The sequence below is a fragment of the Lepidochelys olivacea genome, assembly GCF_965140295.1.
Source record: "Lepidochelys olivacea isolate rLepOli2 genome assembly, chromosome: 9".
Classification (NCBI taxonomy): Eukaryota; Metazoa; Chordata; order Testudines; family Cheloniidae; genus Lepidochelys; species Lepidochelys olivacea.
The window spans coordinates 64,990,513-65,011,670 of NC_140419.1; the positions used below are offsets into that span (position 1 = coordinate 64,990,513).

The 21,158-nt window shown below is 51.4% G+C and overlaps 1 protein-coding gene across 1 annotated transcript in view; it reads left to right on the forward strand.

Moving 5' to 3' along the window:
• The window catches only part of LOC311526229 (glycine receptor subunit alpha-4), a 39,103-nt gene extending 18,596 nt beyond the window's left edge, over nucleotides 1–20,507 (forward strand). Inside the window, exons 6-9 of the mRNA XM_084639057.1 lie at nucleotides 431–571; nucleotides 1,045–1,259; nucleotides 4,270–4,419; nucleotides 16,653–20,507. Coding sequence (XP_084495183.1) covers nucleotides 431–571; nucleotides 1,045–1,259; nucleotides 4,270–4,419; nucleotides 16,653–16,943 — 797 coding nt within the window. The 3' untranslated portion in view covers nucleotides 16,944–20,507. The remainder of the gene's footprint in view (nucleotides 1–430; nucleotides 572–1,044; nucleotides 1,260–4,269; nucleotides 4,420–16,652) is intronic.
• The last annotated feature ends 651 nt before the right edge of the window (nucleotides 20,508–21,158 follow it).

Genomic DNA, 21,158 nt, shown 5'->3' on the forward strand with positions numbered 1-21,158 from the left:
CCTTCCAAACAGGAGCACTTCCAAGTCCTTACGCCTCTCTAGTCCCAAGGCGTGAATGCATGGACTCACAGCACGCATTGCAGGCAGCATTTCAACACGTCCAGCTATGCAGGGCAGGTCCCACCTCCAAAACAAGGAGCTCACAGAACAGGACAGAATTCCTCCTTGGGAAGTTCTCAGTTGCACCATAGCCCTTCACAGCTACTGCGGGCTAATGGGCTAACCTCAGTGGGAATGCCCTGTGCCAGCATACTTAATGTACAGACCCAGGGGCAGCAACACAGAGCAGCCTCAAGTCTGCTTCTCCATCATCCTGTTTCTAGAGTTGGCCTGAGGGTTCTCAGAATCGTCTCCCAATTTTCATTCTCTCTGCCCTCGTTCCCTTGCTCCATCCACCCTCACTCTCTCTCATGCTCTCTCTGTTTGCCAGTTGGCTACACCATGAATGACCTGATCTTTGAGTGGCTGGAAGAGCAAGAAGCTGTCCAAGTGGCAGAGGGCTTGACGCTCCCACAGTTTATTCTGAGGGATGAAAAGGATTTGGGCTATTGTACAAAGTATTACAACACAGGTAAGTGCGCGCGCGCGCACACACACACACACACACACACAGTAGAAGTCTGCTCCAACAGCCTCAGAGCACAGGTAAACCACACCGCTAGACTACCCCACGCATAACTCCACTCTGGGGTTTCTGCAAGCAATCAGAGCAGGGAGGGTGGTCCTGATCCCACCCCAGGAACAACCGTTTAGGACTGGAAGTGCGCCTGGAGATTGTCTCCAATTGAAACAGCAGGGGAAGCTGGGAGCATATCTCCCTGAGTTATCACTTACCAGACCAGCAGGGCTAATGCCCCAACTCTTACAAAGAGTGTCACGGGGCCGCCAATGGCCACACCTGGCCAATGCCTTGGTTTTGGGTCTCCCCAGAATGCCAGCCATGAGCTAGGAGGTTCTGACCAGGTCACCACAACCTCTCTTAGGGCTGCCCAGACCTAGTGACCATCTGTGGCATTGACCTATCTCGTGTCTCTCTCCTTGCAGGAAAATTCACCTGCATCGAGGTGAAGTTCCACCTAGAGAGACAAATGGGCTATTACCTGATCCAGATGTACATTCCCAGCCTGTTAATTGTCATCCTCTCCTGGGTCTCCTTTTGGATCAATATGGATGCTGCACCCGCCCGTGTAGGGCTGGGGATCACCACAGTGCTGACCATGACCACCCAGAGCGCGGGCTCCCGGGCCTCTCTGCCAAAGGTCAGTGGAAGGGGGTTACGGATCATGTCGGCATTGCCTGTGCCATCATATCATCTATTCCGTGCTCCAACACCACTGCTCCTCCGACTCCTCCGGTTTCAGCCAGCTGTCATGGAGGGAGATCTGGAGCAAAGCAGGCCCAGGGCAAGCTGTGGGACCTTCTTTCCTTCTATCCCAATTTCCTGAGCACAAGCCATGTACCCCAGGGCTCTCCCCACTCACGTTACTGGACGGTAACTGTATGTCAGGTCCCAGACACACAGAGGGCTCAAATCTTGTGTGGGGCAGAACCCAGTGCAGAAACCAGTAACCAAGAGCCAGATCCTCAGCTGCAGTAGAGTGATGTAGCTCCACTGAAGTCAATGGAGCAACACTGATTTACACCAGCTGAGGAGCTTGCCCCTGTTCTCAGTGTGCTCCGGACCTGCTGAACCTACAGGAGCATGCACTGTGAAGAAAAGTCCCACCTTTCCACCACTGGGCCTCACCGGAGCTTTGCTTCCTCCCCTGTGCTGCAGCAAACTGTCCTTATGCCAGGATCACTCTCAGTCAGGTTGTTAACCTCTCAACAATGTGAATTTAGTAGCAATTGCAAGGATGGAAAAGCAGAACTACGCTGTAATTACAATCGCTGCATTCAAAAATGGAACTGAGAGGCTCAAGCCTGGAACAGCTGGGGGCTGCATGTCAGGAGAGGAGAGGGGCATTGGCAGAGTGGGTGTGGGGAGCCCAGGGCTGGAACAGCTGGCGGCTGCATGTCAGGAGAGGAGAGGGGCATTGGCAGAGTGGCTGTGGGGAGCCCAGGGCTGGAATAGCAGGGGGCTCTGCAGCTGAGGTTGAGGTACTCTGGTGGAGCTGAGCACAGGAGCAGTTTGCTCCTCCCCAGCATGCACTGTGCCTCGCGCCAGCCTGTTCTCTGAGTCCCCAGGTGACAAGCACTTCGCACTGTCTGGTGCAGTTGAAGGAGGTGTTTCAAATTTTAGCTTCCTGCTGCCAGAAAAGATCCCTTTCGGCCAGGCCAGCTCCTGCCAACACGTTCAGCCCATCTGCTCACCGCAACTATTTATAGTTTCCTTATTCAGAAGCAAAATGTTTCTTGCTGCTTCCTGCACATCCTGAGGATGATGCTAGGGTCTTTTCAGCTACCAAATGATGCTGTTAGCCAGTAAGCACATGTTCCAAGAGTCCCGCCCTAGATGTTGGTGATGTCCCTGTGACTGCAGGAGCCAGAGGAAGCCCAGCTGCAGCACCTGGGATCCCTGAAGGGGAGTGAGGGATGGAGACAGTTTTGGATGCTGACAGGGTAAACCTGGCCCTGAAGAGCTAAACTGAGAGGGAACATTCCCAGGCCTTTCTGTTCTGACTCCAGCAGAAACCACCATCTTTTAAAGCAAACAAACATCCTCTGGTGGCATTTGCAACCCTGCCATTGACTCACTGAAAGTAAAACCAGTTCTAAACCACTGACTCTGATGTCCTTGAGCGCCAGCGTCCAAGCAGAGAGAAATACAGAAAGGACAGCCACCATAAGCAGGGTCAGCTCCAGAGGAATTTTACAAGCCCTCCCTCTTGTGCTATTAAGGGGTCAGGGAAGGAAAAGTCTTTGCTTAACTGTGAGCCAAAGATCACAGCATGCTGGATGCACATTGGGTGGTAAGCTTAGTTGTAAACCTGGCTCCATGTTCTTCCAGAGCGGAAAGCGTCCAGATTTTGTGGGGAATTTAAATGAGGTTTTCTAATTTTTAGCAGGGGAAAGGAGATTGTACTAAGGGTTCTTCTTTCCGCTCAAACAGGGCAAGAGCTAGTTATGAGTTATTCAGTATTCGCATGACAGTAGAAGCCCCGACTGAGAGCAGGGCCCCCTAACGGCAGGTGCCGTACAGACACATAGTAAGAGCCAGTCCCTGCCCCAGAGAGCGAATGAGTGGTGCAGTGCACCAGAACACCAGCTTCTCAGCTCCACAGGCTGGAGGGTTTTGTTTAGATCACCAGTAAAGTGAGTTGGGATGTCTTGTCCTGCTGACCATTCACACATCATAAAACTGCATGATTGGCAAGGGAGATTCAAGGCTGGAATAGCAGGGGGCCACAGGTCAGGAGTGAGGGGCATCGGTAGAGCTGTGTGAGGAGTTGGGCAGGACTGGAAGAGAAACAGATTTCCAGCCCAGGACAGAGGTGCCTTGGCAAAGCTAGCTCAGCTCCTGCCAGCCCCGTGTATGGGCAACGATGCAACAAGCTCCTGAGTTTAACCAGCTCTCGAATCCACTCTTCGTTCTTAAGAAAAGACTGACTCAGGCCACCAAGCCCCCCTCACGCTCCCAGGCATGAGCAGTGTCTGGGACTGGCATCGTCTACTGTGGCGTTGGTTAAGGGGCTCCCATTCAGTCAGCCCTCAGGAAGGGACAAGAAGCCAGCCTGGGAAGGGCCTGCCCTTGGGTCAGTCAGGGCCAAGGGGGAGCAAGACCCTCCTTGTCTCTTGCAGCACTCGGAAGGACACCATGCCGGGGAGGGCTGCTGGCCAAGCCAGCAGAGCCCCACGGCTGTTCTGCCAGGGGCCCAGTGAAGCAGCGACAGCGACGACAGGAGGCGAAAGCTGCTTTGGGTTAATAAAAGCAGGAGCCAGGAGGAGGCACATGGGTGGAAAATGCGTCAAGTGCTGCATAATTGATTTTCTTCTTTCCCTCTTTTCATGGCCCCTTGGTCGGCCCCACACGGGGCCACTCCTTACTGCCTTAGCACAATCATCTCTGGGGTCAGAGATGCGGGGAATGAAAAGAGGGAGAGGCAGAGCGAGGGAAGGACAGAGAGGGTGGGGGAGGGGGAAGTGTGGCTGAAAAAGGGAGGAGAGAGAAGTGAAAGGGGCTGGGCAGGCCCGAGGAGATGGTGAGAGGCTCTGTCTAGCAGAAGGCTGTGGGAGGCCTGGGGCCAGAGGATGGCCATGTCCCCACAGGCGGGAGCAGCCCAGGCCCTGTGCTCTCTGACCAGACTCCCCCTCCATGCCGGTTTGCAGGTCTCCTACGTGAAGGCCATTGACATCTGGATGGCCGTGTGCCTGCTCTTTGTCTTCGCTGCCCTGCTGGAATACGCGGCCGTCAACTTCGTCTCCCGCCAGCACAAGGAGTTCATACGCCTGCGCAGGAGGCAGCGGCGCCAGAGGATGGTGAGTCCCCCCCACACCCTCCAGCACACACAACACCCTCAGCATTACCATGGGGACTGGCCAGCGGGGATCTCCCTGGCTGGCCCTCCCAGGCCCATGCTCTGCACTCAACCACCCCCGGAGCCCTGAGTGGTTGGAGAGGCCTGCGCTGGGAGTTTAACTAGGCTCTCTCAGTCGTGTCCCAGAGCTTCTGCTCCAGGGAGCCCAGGGGACTGCCCTGCGAGATGCACCCAGGCTTGGGGCACCCAGGAAGTGAGCCTTACGAGACTCACCAACCTGCAAACCTGCTGCCCAGCAAATTCCCAGCCATCTTAGAATGACAACAGGGGGCTGGGAGCAGGCAGTGCCTCCTTCCGGGGGGCATGGAGCCCAGTTATAGCATCGAGCTGCGGGAGACAGTGGCCTGCCAAAGGCCTGATGGCACCTTATTCCTTCCGCCTATGGCCCGTGGGCCCAGGCCTGGCTGGAGGGTTCTGTTACCTGCGAGCTGCCTTGAGCAGAGCCAGCTCTGGAATCCCACAGCCCCGAGACACCTGTAAAATATTCCCGAAGCATCCTGCTGCCCTCAGTATGAGCCTCACGAGGCCCAGTCCTGCTCCCACTAAAGCTAAGAAGAGATTTATCATTGATGTGGCTGGGACCAGATCAGGCCCGAGATGGGGGAGGCCCTGAGGCACATGCCGCCAGCTCAGTCACGCTGCCCATCCTAACCCCAGACTCAGTGGGTGGAAACAGGAGACCTGGTAAAACCTCCTCTAGGGCCTAGCACTCCTGCCAGCAGAAGGCCTCAATACACTGAGCAGAGAAAGGACTGTGTGTGTGGTCCCCAGAGATCTCCCTTTGGAGCCCCATCCTGGGCCAGCAGGCTGGGCGGGGGCACAGGGATTAATCCAGGGCAGCCGCTTTCCTCCTGCAGGAAATGCCATCACTCTCTGTGCTTTAAGGTGTGGGTGTGTTGTCCCAGGGGCAGGGTTATCAGTATGTTGTCATGGCAACAGAGGATATCAACAGTCAGGGCATCAAACAGGCTCTAAATAAGTAAAAGCAGCATTGCCGAGCTGGAGCTGCGTGTTGGTTGCCTAGTGACCGAGCCCAGATAGATGGTGCTTGTTAATAGTGGAGCTCTGATCTGAAGTGAAGGGCCCCTGCCTGCTTGCACTAGAGGCTGGGGAGTACCCATATGCCAGGCCCATATGCTGCTGCTCATGACCGGCAAGCGACCCCGGCCAAGGCAGAAAACCAGCCTCCCCAAGTCTCTGAACCAACTGGCCGTGGATTGCGACAGCTGAGTGGGGCCTGGGCTCAGACACCAGCCCTCACCGAAGCTCCTCTTCCTCCAGCCGAGCCAGCTGCCCGGGCCATGCGGCAATCTGCTCAGGTGGAGGTTATGCCAACACCCCATCATCAGCAGGAGCCTCCCTGCTGCCTTCCAGGGGGCTCCAAGGCAGGGACCAAAAGGCAGATAGAAATAAAACGGGCCAAAGCGTCCCCTGGAAGAAACAGATGAGGCCTGATTTTCATGAGATTGGCAAGCCCAGGCAGCCAGCTCCAGGGCTGGCACGTTGCAGCCCTCCTATTCAATTTGTAATTAAGTTGTGCTTCTCACTTTCCACTGTCCTCATTACATTCAGAGGGGCTGGGTCGGTGCCCTCCGGTGGATAACAGAACTACTGCAGATCCTGATTATTCAGAAGGAAAGGCTCAATGGAGCCTGGTGAATAAGGGGCCTGATTCTTCCCTGCCTCTCACCAGAAGGGGAGCGTATGACAGCCACCTGGCCCAGGTGTGAATGCACGACCCAAGCTGCATGGCAGAATCAGGCCTGCAGAGCCTGACTGCAGGCCATCAGCCCCACTCCCTCATTCCATCCTGAAAGGGGACACGCGTCCGCATCTTCTGTTGCGGTTAATGTGAGATCAGGGTGCTCAGCACCTGCCAGAATCAGACCCTCAGTCTGGACATGTTCCTGGCACATCCGTATTGCTTGTGGGCACAGTGCTGCTATCCCACCTCTCCAGACACCCATGCTAGGGGCGCTGTGCTGCCCAAGATACATTCCTCCATAACCCGCCACTTCACTCTCCCCAGCACTGCATCACCAGGTGGGCACCCTTCACCCTTGCCCATTATATCCCACCTCCTTTTCTCTGGCACTATGGCCTTTGCTCAAAGCTTCTGTGCACGTGTGCTGGCTGGTGGAGCCACCAATCATCCATTGTCCTGCTTTTGTTTGGTCTGCACTCTTGGATTCCAAGAGGGTCTGAGCAGCCAGACGCCCAGCCTGGAGTCCTTGCAGCTGCTGAAAACCCTGCGCAGCCATGAGCCCACCTACAGAACACTCTCTCAGTTCTGCAGCTCCAGCTCCAGGGCAAAAGCAAACCAACCACCCCCCACCGTGAGAAACCTCCCTGGCTCAGCCCATTCTGTCCCCTTCTTTTATGTTAACCTCCCCCAACCCCACCAAGCTCACACCTGCACCCTCACCCATGGAAAAATGGGGTAGGCCTTTCCACTGGGGATAGCTGCATCCGTGGCCAGGCCTGGCGCCACAGCAAAGTTATCCTGCAGGGATGCTCAAAGGCTTGGAAGATGAGAGCCACAAACGTACTTGCGGGGAGTGGGTGGTGTTCGGATTTAAAGGGAGTGAAACAATCTCACTGTTCAGGGCAGGTGTACATAGTCTCTAGGACACAGCAGGAATTTCTGGGTTCCAATCCCAGCTCTGTCACTGTCTGACCTGGGGCAAAGCATTCTGCCATTATGTGCCTCAGTTTCCCTCTCTGTAAAATAGGGGTAATGATAAGTACCTCGGACCGGGGGTGACTGATGTATAGAAGATGTGTTGCTGATCTATGAAGCAACACTGTCACATTCCTTGACTTGCACCTTCTCCAAAGCATTTTTGCAAACATCCCTCAGAGGGACTAAGACATGAAGGGTCTTGCCTGAAGCCCCACAGTGAAACAATGGCAGAGCCGGGTCTAAAATTCAGGCATTCTGACCCCCAATTCTGTGTCTAGTCATCTCCCCCTCTTCCTTTTGAGGCTTCTACTCCGCATCTCTCCTCAGAAGGGCAATCTCCTGTCCTGCATGCCAGTCACTGCTTCTTACGGATTCCCCAGGGGCAGACAAAGCAGCTCTCTAGGGACCATGGAAGAATGTCCAGTCAGAGCAGAGGTGGGCAAACTACGGCCCACAGGCTACATCTGGTCCATCAAACCATTTAATGCGGCCCTCAGCTCCAGCCGAAAGTGGGGTCGGGGGCTTACCCCACTCCACGTGGCTCCCAGGAAGCAGCTGGCATGACCCCCCTCCGGTTTCTACGTAATAAGCGAAGGCATAGCCAGATGGCTCTGCACCCTGCCCCGTCCACAGGCATTGCCCCTGCACCTCCCATTGGCCATGGTTCCTGACCAAAGGGAGCTGCAGAGTGGTAACTGCAGACAGGGAAGCGCGCAGAGCCGCCTTGCCACGCCTCGGAGCCGGAGGGAGGACAAGCTTCCAGGAGCTGCTTGCACCCCTGAGCTCCCCCCTGCACTCCAATCCCCTGCCACAGCCCTAATCCCCCTCCTGCCCTCTGAACCCCTCGATCCCAGCCCAGAGCCCCCTCTTGTACCCCAAGCCCCTTATCCCCAGCCCCACCCTAGAGCCTACATCCCCATCCAGAGCCCTCACACTCTTCCTCTGTACTCCAACCCCCTTCCCCAGCTCTGACCCTTTCCCAACCTCCGAACCTCTTGGTCCCAGCCTGGAGCCCCCTCCTGCACCCCAAACCCCGCAACTCCAGCCCTCACCCACCCACCCCGCACCCCAACCTGGAGCCCCCCTGAACTTCCCATTTCTGGCCCCATCCCCGAGCCTGCACCCCCAGCCAGAGTCCACCCCTTCCCACACCCCTACCCCCAATTTTGTGAGCATTCATGGCCCGCCATACAATTTCCACAACCCGATGTGCCCCTCAGGCCCAAAAGTTTGCCCACCCCTGAGTCAGAGCTTTCTTACCAGTGATCCTGGGAATTTCTTCCAAAGGCACTCCCAGGAGTGGCAGCAGCTCCTCTGAGCCTTCGTGCCTGAGGACAGTGACTACAGCTGGACAGGCCAGTGCACTGGGAGAGGGGTGGCGTAAGAAGACCTTGGAGAACCCCTGGGCAGAGACACTCTGGTCATAAACACACAAAGTCCAGCACAGTGAGGACATGCATATGGTGTTCAGAAAGGTGCGACAGGTGAAGGCAGGTGTGGCAGGCGAGTGCAGGGCAAGCAAACAGTGTTCTAACCTGAATGCTAAATTCAGTGAGAACAACAGGGATCGGTGCAGGTCAGAGTGGTGAGGGTGGAAACAAGACTAATAAACTCAGTACAGGTCCAAGCGGGGAGGGTGTATTTGGATGCGCACGCAGGACTGTCACACTTAGGGCAGGTCCAAGCGGTGAGAGTGTATTTGGGTGTGCACTCAGGCCTGTCACACTCAGGGCAGGTCAGAATGGCTTCCTGTATTTTTGTTAGTGTTGCTCTTGGACTCCCCAACATCCTCAAAGGAACCTTCTAAAGAGTTTCACTGTCAGGCAGAATAAAATGCCCATGTTTGCTACTAACAACATGCAGGGTTGCAGTGCGTTGTCTCCTCCCCTGCTGCTCTCCCTTTGTGATCTCTCGCAGCCCCCCTGTTGCATCCTGTTGCAGATCCCCACCAGTCCCAGAAAGTCCAGCTGTCTTACCAGTCATCCGTGCACACCTCCGAGCTGCCTCAGCCCCACTCATCTCCCTCAGCACAGCCAGTTTCCTGTACCACCTCCCTACTCTGAATTCACGGCTCCATAATTCAAAAAAGATAATAGAAGCCAACTTAGATTGGATGTTCCTGGTTTCCCTTCTGCATTACTACTCACCGGCATATTTTGTGCCATCAGAGTGTATGCAATCCTTCCACTTAAAGCGCCATTAAAGACAAGAGGAGACATTCTGCTCTGTCTCCCCGGTGTAAATCTGGGACAAACCTACTGAACCCAGTGATTTTCCCCAGCCTCGCAAAGAGCAGAACTGGGCCCAGCTGCCTGCTCCAAGGAGTTTCCATCATAAGGGCCAATCTGTGCTCCAGATTGGCAGCATTACAGTGCTGTTACCAGGTCCCCCGACACAGCTGTGTCTGGAGTGTAGTTGGGGCCCTAACTGAAGCTGTTTAAAGAACAGGGTCTGCGCAGAACTGACACCTTCTTACTCAGCCATTCTCAGCCCCTGGGCTGTAGGAGAGTTAGAGCTGCTGACAGAGCCACTATCATAAGTGTGTGCTGAGTGTTACTGCTGTTAACACTGCAGAACCTGCATAGCTAAGGCCTGCCTGTGCTGACAGGGAGTCCTGATTTCAGCCTTTGCTGGCCAGGCACCAGCGTGGTTGCAGTGGTACAAACCCCAAGTGTAGGCAGGGTAAAGTGCTGTCAGCTCCCATTTTTCCAAGTGCATCTTAACCCAGCTTCCAGCTCCACTGGTTCCAGCAGCTTTACCTGGCTACCCTAGGGGTTTGCACTGGGGAGGCTAGGCTGGTGGCCAGGTATCAATGGCTGGAACTGGGGCAAACCCCCAAGTGTAGACAAAGCTGGGGACAGAGAGAGCTGGAGTCTGTTCCTTCTTGTGCCTTGTTGATAGGATTGTGTCCTACATTCCAGTGACAAGGCCAGTCTGCAGCAGATGGGCAAACCCATTGTGTGTGTGTGTGGGGAGTTTGCACACATCTCACCAAGGGCCTAATTTGAAGAGAGTTGGGATTGCACAGGTGTAACAGAGTAAAGTCTTCCTGGCTCATGGGACACACTAGACCAGGGGTTCTCAAACTGGGGGTTGGGACCCCTCAGGGGGTTATGACGTTATTACATTGGGGGGGGTCATGAGCTGTCAGCCTCCACCCCAAACCCCACTTTGCCTCCAGCATTTATAATGATGTTAAATATATAAAAAGTGTTTTTAATCTATGGGGGGGGGTGCACTCAGAGGCTTGCTATGTGAAAGGGGTCACCAGTACAAAAGTTTGAGAACCACTGCACAAGACTACTATGCCTTTTGCACAGAGCCACTTGTTAGAGTGGAACCTTTGCTGAAGCCAGAAAGAAATGATTGCTTTTTGCACAGCCCTCCAGCCAGAGGCAGCCGCCTGCTTTTCCCCATGGCAGTCTATGGATGGGGATTGGCACAAAGGTGGCATTATGTTGTCGCTTTTAACAGCAGTGCTGTCACGAGGAGACCTCGTAACAGAGCCCCTGGCTTAAAGTCACCTTTGCCTGCCCACCCCCAGGACAGAGTTCTGTGGAGTGCTTCCTGGAAATGCAACAGAGAACCTCAGCCTGTGTTTCTAGCCCTTATGGCCGGGAAGAAAACTTTCCAGATGCAAATGGAACCAGTGCAGCAGTCTGCCTGAGTCTGCAGACACCCTGAAAGAATAACTCTCTGAGAGGTGAACTGAGAAGAACCTTTCTTCTCAAGGGGGCATTCAATTTAAAATCTGACACATGGTGCGAATTTCAGTGACAGCATAGTTCCACTGCTGATTGTCTTAACACCCAGCTAGTGCCTATCCCAGAAACCCAGACTACCTCCCAGACTCACTGCCTGCTGCCAGCTTGTTATGCAGCTGCCATGCAAAATTCTGCAGCACACTGGACATTTACAATTTGAGGGCAGCATAAAACAAACAGAAGGTCATCTCAGATTAAATAACCAAGAGGACTCCCTAGTGATTGCATTATTCATGTCTAGGTGAATCCAACCCTCACTCAAGTACTATACACCAGGAACTGCCACCGAAACTCGAGTTGGCCGCACCAGAGTGCCACAGAATGGAAGCACCTGGCTGCAGAATGTAGCTCAAGCTTGCTGCCAACACAGGGCTTTACTCAAGAGTTGCTCCCTCTTCTGGATGAAACTGGCAAAGCAGGATTTCAGCCTGGGAGGGAATTCCATTCTGAATGTCAAGTTTAACATCTCTTGATTTCAGTCTCTCTTCCGCACAGCCAGCCGACTCTCCGGTCCAGAGACAGAGCCTTGTCTAGGGATTTTCCCCAATTCCACCCACCAGCAGAGTTACACCAGTACAAACCCCACACAGAGAGAGCTTGGCCTATCAGCTGCAGTTTGCGCCAGTGCAGCTCACCCAGCTGTCAGGCTACTCCACATGTGCAAAGAGGAGGTTTGCTTACCTACAGTAGACATTTGCTCTATTGCAGTTGCATCATGGCTGCTATTAATGGCAGCTCTTGGGACACAGCCTCAGTCTAGGCAAGGCCTAATATAACTGCAGGTCAGGGTTCAGCCTTGGGGTTTGGTGATCCTCTTCCCAAAAGCACCAAACTTCTCCAGCCAACAGGGGCGAGTCAAACCGCATCTACTTCTGCAGTGTAAGAAAAAGCTGAGGTAACATTCCAGCTCCTAAAGGATCAGTGAAGGGCACAACCTTCTGTCTGGCTTGGAAGTTCACCTTTAGCAACCCTGCTGTGTGCGCCATTCTTCCAAGCGCTCTCTCTGCTTTCCTGGATTTTGCAGCTAGCGGTAAATCTAAAGAAAAAGCTAAATAAATCTCTTCAATGAAAGAAAACTAATATCAATAATTTACCAGCTCCCTGTTCTCCCCCCTGGGAGAGATTTGCTTAGTAGGCAGGTTACCTGTTAAAGAGCCAAGTCAGTGCTCTTTCTGCATGAGAGCCCCCAAGCTGGCTGCTCTCCACCCCAGAAACTAACATTGGGGAGGAGTTTGGTCCCTGCTCATTCATGCAATGAGATGAGTGGGTCTGTGCTGAGGACCCTGGTGAAAGTGAGAAATAAGCACGATGATGATGAATAATCATGCTTCACCATTTCTGTAGCCTCTTTCATCTGAGGATCTGACAGCGCCTTACTGACACCTTTTTCATGATTGTCTGTAGGACAATAGTGTTCAGAGACCCCCAGCTGACATCAGAACCCCATTGTATCAGTCATTCTGAACAGAATGGGACAGTCTCAGCCCTGAAGAACTTACAACCTAAATAGACAAGAGAGTGGGTAGAGAAAGAGTTACAACATACAAACAGAAGCTTGGGGAGTGAGGTACAGACATCAAATGACTTGTCCAAGGTCTGTGGCGGAGCCATATGTTGATCCCAAGTCACCTGTGTTCCAGCCCCATAGTTTAACCTCAAGATCATATTTCTTTCCAAAATAATCGCTGGCATATTTGGGAGCAAGTCCATTGAAGGACTGCTGGATCCTGTTGATGTCAGGACTAAATTTGGCCCACTAAATATTTCAGCCTTGGAACTCCTCATTGAGGTAGATTATTCTGGCCCTGGCCTCTATGGGACAATAATGCAGTGTAAGCAGATGGGGTTAGAAACAGCAGCTCAGAGCTCACCTACCTCGCCCCAGCAGCCTGGGCATCAATTCTGGGCCCCTGAGCACTGCCTGCAATCCTATTATAATATGGCTGCTTATGTCTTTAAGTCTTGTTCTATAGACACACAACAATGGGTGTCGTTCGCTACATGTCCTCACAATGTAAAGGCTATCCCAAGCGGCTGCTGATCAGGCCTTTACACCATCTGCCGCTGTATCCCTGCATCGTGGAGGCATCGGTAGTGACCCAGAGTTAAGGGGTTGTTAACATTTTTTGTATTACAGTCCCTCTCTTTCACACTCCAGTGATTGCAGTGAGTCTCCATAAACATGGAAAATATAACATACATATATATATATATATATATATATATAAAATGATGGGGTCTAAATTAGCTGTTACCACTCAAGAAAAAGATCTTGGAGTCATTGTGGATAGACCTCTGAAAACATCCACTCAATGTGCAGCAGCAGTCAAAAAAAGTGAACAGAATGCTGGGAATCATTAAGAGAGGGATAGATAATAAGACCAAAAATATCCGATTGCTTCTATATAAATCCATGGTGCACCCACATCTTGAATACTGCATGGAGATGTGGTCACCCCATCTCAAAAAAGATATATTGGAATTGGAAAACATTCTGAAAAGGGCAACAAAAATTATTAGGAGTATCTTTTCACTTTGGAAAAGAGACGACTAAGGGGGAATATGATAGAGGTCTATAAAATCATGACTAGTGTGGGGAAAGAAAGAAAGAAATTGTTATTTGCTCCTTCTCATAACACACAAACTAGGGGCCACCAAATGAAATGAATAGGCACCAGGTTTAAAACAAACAAAAGGAAGTATTTTTTTCACACAACACACAGTCAACCTGTGGAACTCCTTGCCAGAGGACGTTGTGAAGGCCAAGACTATAACAGGGTTCAAAGAAGAACTAGATAAATGGTGGATAGGTCCACCAATGGCTATTAGCCAGGATGGGCAGCGTTGGTGTCCCTAGCCTCTGTTTGCCAGAAGCTGGGAATGGGCAACAGGGGATGGATCACTTCATGATTACCTGTTCTGTTCATTCCCTCTGGGGCACCTGGCATTGGCCACTGTTGGAAGACAGGATACTGGGCTAGATGGACCTTTGGTCTGACACAGTATGGCCGTTCTTATATTCTCCAGCCCTGGCCTGGCAACTCTTCCAAGGATAATGTCTCCAGGCAGGGACACTTTGGCTTCCTGGACGCTGCTGCCATGGCTCTCAAGCACCCCAAGCAGCAAACAGTGGGGGCGTCGGCATCTGCACCAAGGCAATGGTGCATTAGGGGCTCACAGCGGGGCTGCTGCCTCAGTGCGCTGGGGAGTCCTTCAAGCACTGATGTGGAGGCCCTGACCTCCCCCACCACAATCCTCTTCCCCATTTGCCCTCTGGTTACTCCTATTGCTCTGCTCACCCATCATACAGCAGCAGCATGGGGGAGGCGGGTGGCGAGGGGCTATGCAGGAGACATATGGGGGGCAGGTGAGGATGTGGGGGAGCAGGGTTGTGTGTAGACAGCATGGGGAAGGCCTGGAGTAAGAGAAGCTGAGGGGAGAGGCGCAATGGTTTCAGCTCTTACATCACCTGCATACCATGCAATGCACTGGCCTCCTCCCTCCACCTCCACATTCAACCTTCCCCCGATCAGCTACTGCTAAAACCCAGCGCGCGTCCTCCTCACACCCCTGATGACTGCTATTACAAACACGCCGTTCCTCCCATCAGCCACAATACCCTGAAACACACCCATCCACTGGAACCCTGCCACCATGCATGCAAGCCATTTCCTTCCACTACGCTCCCTCAACCTCCTGAGCAATTTGAGAAGAGCCATTCCCGGCTCTGCCGCCCGACCCGAGGTGCAGGCTGCACGCTGTGTGCACGGAGGTGGGAACGTTGTGGGTAAAATAATTCAGAGGTTACCAGGGCTGGATAAGCACTTAGCAGTGATTTCCTGGCTTTTCTATGCTGGTATGTACACGTAACTGGTTCCTGCTCCAGATCTTTGGGGGAAGTACACTATGTGGAACGGATGAATAATTAATTAATATTAAACTGGAGTAATAGCAATAGGATGAAATTTAATAGTGAGAAGTGCAAGGCCATGCATTTCGGGATTAATAACAAGAATTTTTATTATAAACTGGGGACGCATCACTTGGAAGTAACAGAGGAGGAGAAGGACCTCGGAGTATTGGTTGATCACAGGATGACTATGAGCCACCAATGTGATATCGCCGTGAAAAAAGCTAATGCGGTCTTGGGATAAATCAGGCGAGGTATTTCCAGTAGAGATAAGGAGGTGTTAGTACTGTTATACAAGGCACTGGTGAGACCTCATCTGGAATATTGTGTGCAGTTCTGGTCTCCCATGTTTAAGAAAGATTAATTCAAACTGGAACAGGTACAGAGAAGGGCTACTAGGATGCTTCGAGGAATGGAAAGTCTGTCTTATGAAAGGAGACTCAAAGAGCTTGATTTGTTTAGCCTAACCAAAAGAAGGCTGAGAGGAGATATGATTGCTCTCTATAAATATATCAGAGGGATAAATACCACAGAGGGAGAGGAATTATTTAAGATCAGTACCAATGTGGACACAAGAACAAATGGATATAAACTGGCCATCAGGAATTTTAGACTTGAAATTAGATGAAGGTTTCTAACCATCAGAGGAGTGAAGTTCTGGAACAGCCTTCCAAGGGAAGCAGTGGGGGCAAAAGACATATCTGGCTTCAAGACTAAGCTTGATAAGTTTATGGAAGGGATGATATGATGGGATAGCCTAATTTTGGCAATTAGCTGATCTTCAACTATTCGCAGTAGATATGCCCAATGGCCTGTGATGGGATGTTAGATGGGGTGCGATCTGAGTTACTACAGAGAATTCTTTCCTGGGTGTCTGGCTGGTGAGTCTTGCTCACATGCTCAGGGTTTAGCTGATCGCCATATTTGGGGTCGGGAAGGAATTTTCCTCCAGGGCAGATTGGCAGAGGCCCTGGGGGTTTTTCGCCTTCCTCTGCAGCATGGGGCACAGGTCACTTGCTGGAGGATTCTCTGCACCTTGAAGTCTTTAAACCATGATTTGAGGACTTCAGTAGTTCAGACATAGGTTAGGGGTTTGTTACAGCAGTGGGTGGGTGAGATTCTGTAGCCTGCGTTGTGCAGGTCAGACTAGACTATCATAATGGTCCCTTCCGACCTTAAAGTCTATGATTATCATAGCTCAGTGGTTCTCAACCTATTTACCATTGTAGGCCGCATATGCAAAAGCTCTCTCTATTTATGGGGGCCACATCCACACAATATATATATACACGCTACCTGTATGGCCCTGAGGATGTCACAGCTGTGTGCTGATGGGTCCACAAGCGACCCGCAGGTTGAGAACCACTGTCTTAGCTACTCACACATCACTGCCTATAGGACAGATGCATGGAAAGCACAGCCCTGGCCCAGCAAAGGCATGCGTGAGTGTGAACCCCTGGGCCCATGCACAATCCCATTGGCTACAGTGGGACTTCCTGCTATGGGATCTGCTAGCCTGACCCTTCTACCTGCACAATCCAGACTTACAAATGTGTGTGATGGTATTTGGTATTTCTAAATTCGATATATCCATGTGCTGGTATAGATAGTGTGTATATGTAGGACTATATATACACACACACATCTCCACACAGTATACAGATACACTGTATATAATCAAAACAAGCCATGTGTATATATACACTCCCTGTATAGACACTCCTGCAACACCATCTCTCACTGTCTGGTGTCTAACTGTGGCCAGTGACACTGAATTCACATGCCATTCCCTTCCCCTCTCATCTGCATCTCTCCAGGAGGAAGAGGTCGTCCGTGAGAGCCGCTTCTACTTCCGTGGCTACGGCCTAGGCCACTGCCTGCATGTGAAGGATGGCAGCACCATGGAGGGTCCCAGCATCTACAGCCCCGCTCCACCGACACCCTTCCTGAGGGAGGGAGAGGCAATCCTTAGGCGCTATGTCGACAGGGCCAAGCGGATCGACACTATCTCCCGAGCCGTCTTCCCCTTCACCTTCCTGGTGTTTAACATCTTCTACTGGGTGATCTACAAAGTGCTGCGGTCCGAGGACATCCACCAGGCACCCTGATGTGACATGGCGCCAGGCAGGGGAGCCGCTATGTCTTCCCAGTCTCATGTGCACACTGCTGTGTGGGCTAGAACCTTCCACCAACACCAGTCAGGACACTAGTAGCTTTGCCAGGACCTTGTTTCTCTCTGACCCAGAACTTCTAGTACCAGCTGAGAAACTTGGGCACACTCTGCATGGTGTTAGGGGGCACTATGCTGCCCGTAAGGACCTGGCCGTGCTCCATCCACCCATACCCTAGCATGGCGTTGGGGTTCGCTGTGCTGCTTGAGGCACTGGCCTTTATCATCTAGACATGCTCCATCTCCTAGCAAGGAGTTGGGGGAGTGCTGCACTGCAGCTGTCCATAACCAAGATAAGCTCATCGTCCAACTCCCCAGTATGGCTTTAGAGGGTGCTATGATGCTGGAGCTGCTGCCCTCCAAAACAGAGACATGTTCCATCCACCAATACATAATCAGCATGGTAACATGGGATGATGTACAGCTGGGAGTGTATCAGTCTAAAATGGGACACTCCATCTTTCCAGTACCCCCACCAGTACCGAGCTGGGGGTGCTAGGCTACTGTGTGGCACAACTTGGACAGGTGCCATCTCACAACACCCCAGCAAAGTGACAGAGGGTATTTGCTGCTGGAGGTGCTGTCCTCCTTAACCCAGATATAACCCACCTTGCTAATGCCTACCTTGGCAATGCCCTGCTACTGGGGGTGCTGTCCTTCTCCATAATCCGCTTTGGAAATGTGGGCAACAGTCAATTCATGGTCAGACTGGATGAAAGTCACCATAATGGTGCTCCCAACACAGCCTCAGCATGGTGCTAGGATGCACTATGCTGCTAGAAGGGTTGTGTACCATCCTCCAGCTGCCAACAACCTAGCATGGTGATGGGGGGGGAGGCTGTGCTGCCACTGTGGTTATTGATGAGATCTTGAGCTCTTCTTAAACTGGCAAAGACCATCCAGCCATGCAAACCAGGCCAGGCAGCAGTGGACACCATAGGGTAATCAACTCTTCCTCTGATATTTACGTTCTTGGCCTTCTCATCTCCTCGCTCTTACCCTTGATTCTTTATGGCCACGGAGTAGAGGCGCTTGCTGGGGGGCACCCCTTTTGATGAGCATGTCAAGTGCAAGACACCCAGCCTTCGCTGAGACTCTGAGGAGACTGGTCAGAAGGCTGGGGCATGAAAATGGCAGTAAGGCAGAGAGCACTGGAGCCAGATCTGGTAAAGGAAAAGGCTTCAAGGGTCTGTCTAGGGGGCTATATTTATGTTCTTGACTTACTCTGTGAAGAAACGTTCCCAGTTCTCCTCATGATCCAGCCAGTCCACTCCCCTTCTCTTCTCTTGCCAAAGTGAACAGAGCCACCTGAGCTTGCATGTTAGGCAGAGCTCCCACGCAGATTTCAGGTGTAGGAGTGAAAGGAGAGGTTTTTAAAAGGTCAGAATAAATAAGGGCCCAATTCTGAGAGTGATGAGCACCCCTAAATCCCACTAGTTAAACTGGAACTTAATGGTGCTCAGAACCAAATAGGAGGTGCTTAGTAACTGGCAAGGTCGGACCCAAAGTTAATCTCCCTTAAAAGGTTTTGTTGGGCAGCAGGGTTCTCTTAGGTGCTGTTGGCCTTCTTGTCGGATAGCAGAGGGGAATGAGTCTGGGGATGGCTAGTGTCCCTGGATCAGCTCCTTTGATCTCGCCTGTGGAGTTGCCTCCAGCTGCAGTGAGAGCAAGATAAAGTCCTGCTGGGACAGGAAGGGGTGAATGTGTTTTCACCCATAACAGGGGCAGAAGGAGGAAGTATTGGCCCTCGCCAATCTCCTTCCATTCCCCACCTGTTTTCCCTTTCCAACACCACTAGGCTCTCTGAATCATTTTAAACTGGGTCAAATTCACCGCTGTTGTAATTCTATTGAAATCAGTGGAGTTGCTTCAAGGTTGTTTTGTCAAGTAACTTAGGCCTGAATCTTAAGGATTCGAATAATCTGGGGAAGAGCAGACCTGAAATATTTTAGAAAAATCCACTGCTCTGCCCCAAGAAATAAAAGCAATAGGCAACATTATTTAGGTCCTACAAAAAAACCCAAAAAATATTTGTGCCATCATTCTCCCTCTCTGGCATTTTGGGTTTGCCTGTTCCCTCTGCTCACATGTAACTAACCCAGACAGTGCCCAAAGCAGGACTCACCTCCTCAGAGATGCTGGTGCTCATGCTGTACAGCCATGTCTGGGGCTTCCACTCCACACGCAAGGTGGGGCAAGGGAGGCAACTAGTGTTTGCCAGGTGGACAAGGACAGCCTTGTCAGGAGAAGTGGGATGGTCACTGGTCTAGAAGCCTTTTACAGGCAAGTGCAAGCCACAGCACAGTGAGCAGCGGGTATCCCTTTAAATCTCTGCATGCCTGGGGCCAAGCGCCAGGCTGCAGAAAGGGGGAAAGGTCTTGGCGAATCTCACAGTGCCTCTTATTGTAGATCTGGTCCAGATGGGCAAACAGCACAAATCCGCCTTGTTGAGAAACTTTACAGACAATGCCCCAGAGACAGTAACAGAGCTGAACAAGGGAGCCTCTTTGACTGGAGCCAGGCCCCCAGTCAGCTGGTGCCAGACCACCACCTCAGCCCCAGCACATACAGACTCAAAGCCAAAAGACTGGAGAGCAGCTTTGCTGACCAGGAAAACAAGGGGCAGAGTGCAGGTCACAACAGCTCTATCTGCTGTAATAATACCCCAGAAAAAGGTCTAGTGCCCTCAGCTCCCTACTGCAGTCACATCATGTGCCCAGATACCACAGTGATGGGCAACCTTATACAAATCTAGAGACACAGAATTCTTAGTCTTTTCTCAGGCCTTACCCCCACCGACATCAGTTGCCCAAATAACACTGGAGTAAGAACATCAGAATTTAACCCAACAAGGGTGCTCAGCACCTCACGAGATTGGGCTTGCATAGCGCTTTTTGTCGTCCACAAATTTTACAAATATTCACTAATGAATTAAATCTCGCCCTGCCCCTTTGGGATCAGTGGGTAGGTGGATATTGCTGTTCCCATTTTAGGCATGGAAATGGAGGCAGAAAGGTGAAGTGACTTGTTCAAAGGAGTCAGTGTAACAGCCGGGTTTCCCCTAGGAGTGGCCAAACTATGGTAGAACCCTATTTGGCCACAAATCAATTAGACTGTGTTGTTCCACCCATGTTGACAGGGCCTAGTAACGTCCCCATAAGTCATACAGGCTTACTAGATATTTCTCTCCCTCTGTTTTGTTGTTGATTCTGAGTCCTGGTTGGTAGGTTTGGCCCGAACACAACTCAACAGGACTATTTAGACTTGCTTTTGGACAGATCAGGTCTTTGAGGCCACTGAAAGTGATCCTTCAGCTGGTATAAAGTCACTTCCTCTATACTGCAAAACTGCTAACTGTTCTCTCCTGGCACTGAGGAGCCTTGAGGCGCCAGAGGTGCATACATTGTATGGCATCTGGAGAAGTGTCAAGTTTTGAAATGAGGGATTTTTAAACAGCATTGATCTTCCTACACAAATAAAATGTATCTGGGGTTTTCATTAATATTGACAGTGTTATTTATAGAGGAAGGGATTTAGTTTAAAACTGCAACAACACTTGTCAGTCTTGACCTGCTGCCACCTCCCACATGCCTCCTACTCCCGTCAAAGAGGAGACCATTCTTGCCTGTTCTTGCTTTCGCCATTGCTGGTCCCCAGTGTGAAGCAGAGGGTCACAATAGCATCTTCAACAGCACAAGGGCTATTTAGTCTCCTTTGTCATTCAAACCTGTGCATCCCTTGTTTGCTCTTTTTCACCAACAGATCTGAACTCTGCTGTTGCAGAGAAACCACCCTCTCCTGGGATCTGAAGGAATTCAGTCTCCACAGTCATTTCAGCCTTGACACAAGTTGCATACACCCCTCAACCTGCGCCAGAGAAACCACTGTTTCCTTGGCCTGTATGCAATGAATTTGATGGGACTCCACGGACACCTATTTTCCTATAGGCTTGGAGGCACCAGCCATAATGAAGTACAGTCTAATATTTGATCACATGAAGTTCCTGAATATAGGTCACTCACAGGTTAAAAATCAACACTTTTAGAATTCAAACACACTTTTTGCTAATACCATAAAGATTTTGGGAGAATAATTAATATGTAAATGAATTTACTATACAAGAACAAAAAAAGGGTTAATATTTACTAACAGG